The sequence below is a fragment of the Seriola lalandi genome, unplaced genomic scaffold (assembly GCF_002814215.2).
Source record: "Seriola lalandi dorsalis isolate HSWRI2012SDOR001 ecotype SW California unplaced genomic scaffold, Sedor1 jcf7180001974287, whole genome shotgun sequence".
Classification (NCBI taxonomy): domain Eukaryota; kingdom Metazoa; phylum Chordata; class Actinopteri; order Carangiformes; family Carangidae; genus Seriola; species Seriola lalandi.
Genome location: NW_019444953.1, coordinates 1 through 1,945, shown reverse-complemented (window position 1 = coordinate 1,945; position 1,945 = coordinate 1). Strand labels below are relative to the sequence as shown.

The 1,945-nt window shown below is 41.4% G+C and overlaps 1 protein-coding gene across 1 annotated transcript; it reads right to left on the bottom strand.

Annotated features, from left to right (window-relative positions):
* Positions 1 to 6: 6 nt before the first annotated feature.
* On the bottom strand, positions 7 to 1,939 carry LOC111653868 (phosducin-like). Its single transcript, XM_023404595.2, has 3 exons — positions 1,911 to 1,939; positions 1,400 to 1,581; positions 7 to 609 (listed from the first exon to the last, which is right to left on the bottom strand). Exons 2-3 carry the CDS (start codon positions 1,502 to 1,504, stop codon positions 46 to 48), a joined length of 669 nt encoding a protein of 222 aa, XP_023260363.2. The 5' UTR covers positions 1,505 to 1,581; positions 1,911 to 1,939; the 3' UTR covers positions 7 to 45.
* Positions 1,940 to 1,945: the final 6 nt, after the last annotated feature.

Here is a 1,945-nt window from a genome sequence, read left to right as displayed (position 1 = left end):
TACGCATGTTTCCCAAGCATATAATGCATGTTAGATATCATGGCTCTAGTCTATATCAAGGTCAGAGTCCTCATCACTCACAGTGGTCTGTATGATGGCTCCATTGCGAACCGTCTTCGGGACGACGGGGGGCTTGTCAGGCAGCAGGCCGTACTCCTGCAGCAGGGCCTCCAGGTCTACAGCAAAGAAATCTTCCCCGAGTTGGTCTGTGAGCCGTACAAAGTTGCCGATCAGGTCTCCTCCTTTGTAAACGAGCAGAGCAGGCAGAGCACTGTCTCTGAACAGTGCGCTGGTGCTGATGGCCGAGCTGCGTACGCTGCAGAACTTGACTAGCGGGTACTCCTGAGCCAGACACAGCAGGCTGCCACTCATGGCCTCACAGCCAGGGACCTCCGGCTCGTAGATGTGGATCATGACCAGTGTGCTTTTATCCTCCTTGTCTAAAGCCTCCAGGAAGTCCTCTCCGCTGTTAAGCTCATAGACCTGCGCAAAGCGTTTACCACGGCAGAGCTGACGCCGCATCTCTTCAATGCGCTGCATACGGTAATGCTGGAGGAAGTCTTCATCATCCTCCTCTTCCTGGAGCATGTTGTACTCCTGCATGGTCATCTGTGGAGTAGACAAAGAGGAAAACACATACAGTTAGTTAGGCATAGTTCGGCATTTTGTGAAAAATTCTTAATTGCTTTTTTGCCCAGAGGTTTACAGAGATTACAAGATTGATACAACTCTTCTGTCTACACAGTAAATATGAATCTATAACCAGTAGCTGGTTAGTTTAACTTGGCACAAAGACTAGAAATGGGTGAAAACAACAAGCCTCCTTCTGTCCAAAGATGACAAGTAAACATGTAGTATATTGTATGTTTAAGTTGTACAAAATCTGAGATATAAAATCCACAATTCACCATTTTTCAAGAGGGTAATGTGCGAAAGTATTTTCCGGGAGCTGGTCCAGGCAATCAGTTGAGATCCCACAAAGTTACTACTCCCAGCAAAATAATGGTCTGATGCATATATAAAAGTGTTTTTCCACAATGTCAAACATTTCCTTTAAAATTTATCCATGCTGGTCTAACTCCATGACAAGAATAAACCTAAATAAATTTCTCAGGACGTTTGAAATGTGTCAAATAGTTGGCAGGTGCTAACTTTACTAATCCATAATTAGACAATGTCATGAAATAGAGAAGGCGCAGGGATTCCACTGTGTTAATCTGGTTGTCTATAATTAATATCTTGCCCTTATTCAGCCTTTTTCCATTAGCATATGTGGCACAGTTTCAAGAGAGTCTCCAATGCACTGCTGGGTCGGTGTGAGGAAGAAGAAATTTAAGCTAAGGGATGTTTCCACAAGCATTTCGTTCCTATGTGTGTATTTTGTCCCCATCTTACTTACTTTGCCTTGAATTTTTTCCTGCAGCTCTTTTTGTTTCTCTTTGTCTTTTTCCAGGTCTAAGTCAGAGCGGCAGGTCATCGACAGCTTCTTGATCAGTCTTTCCATTTCTTTCTTCTGCTCTTGTTTTTGCTCCACCTCCAGCTGCTTGTATTTCCTCCAGTCATTGATAACACCCTTTGGTCCTGAGAAGGAACAGCCAGTGTCACTGTCATCATAGTAATTACTGTAAATATGTACTATGCTTTAAATAAATAATATATCCATATAAATGATAAATGGATAATCAGTTAAAGTGGGAAACTAGTAATGAATCAGTGATGGAAAATGTCTAAAAAATTATCAGTGTCATTTAAGACATTTTTACACCTCTGATACAATAGTGTGTTACTAAAAACTCTTACAAGTCAATTAGTTTATTAGCCGAGCAAATTAAAATTGTTTCGCAACCATTTTGATAATTGATTAATTGGTTAAGTCCTTATTCAAAATAAAACAAATTTGTGTTAGATACCTGTGTTGACAGCACTTCCATCAGCACTGTAGTCT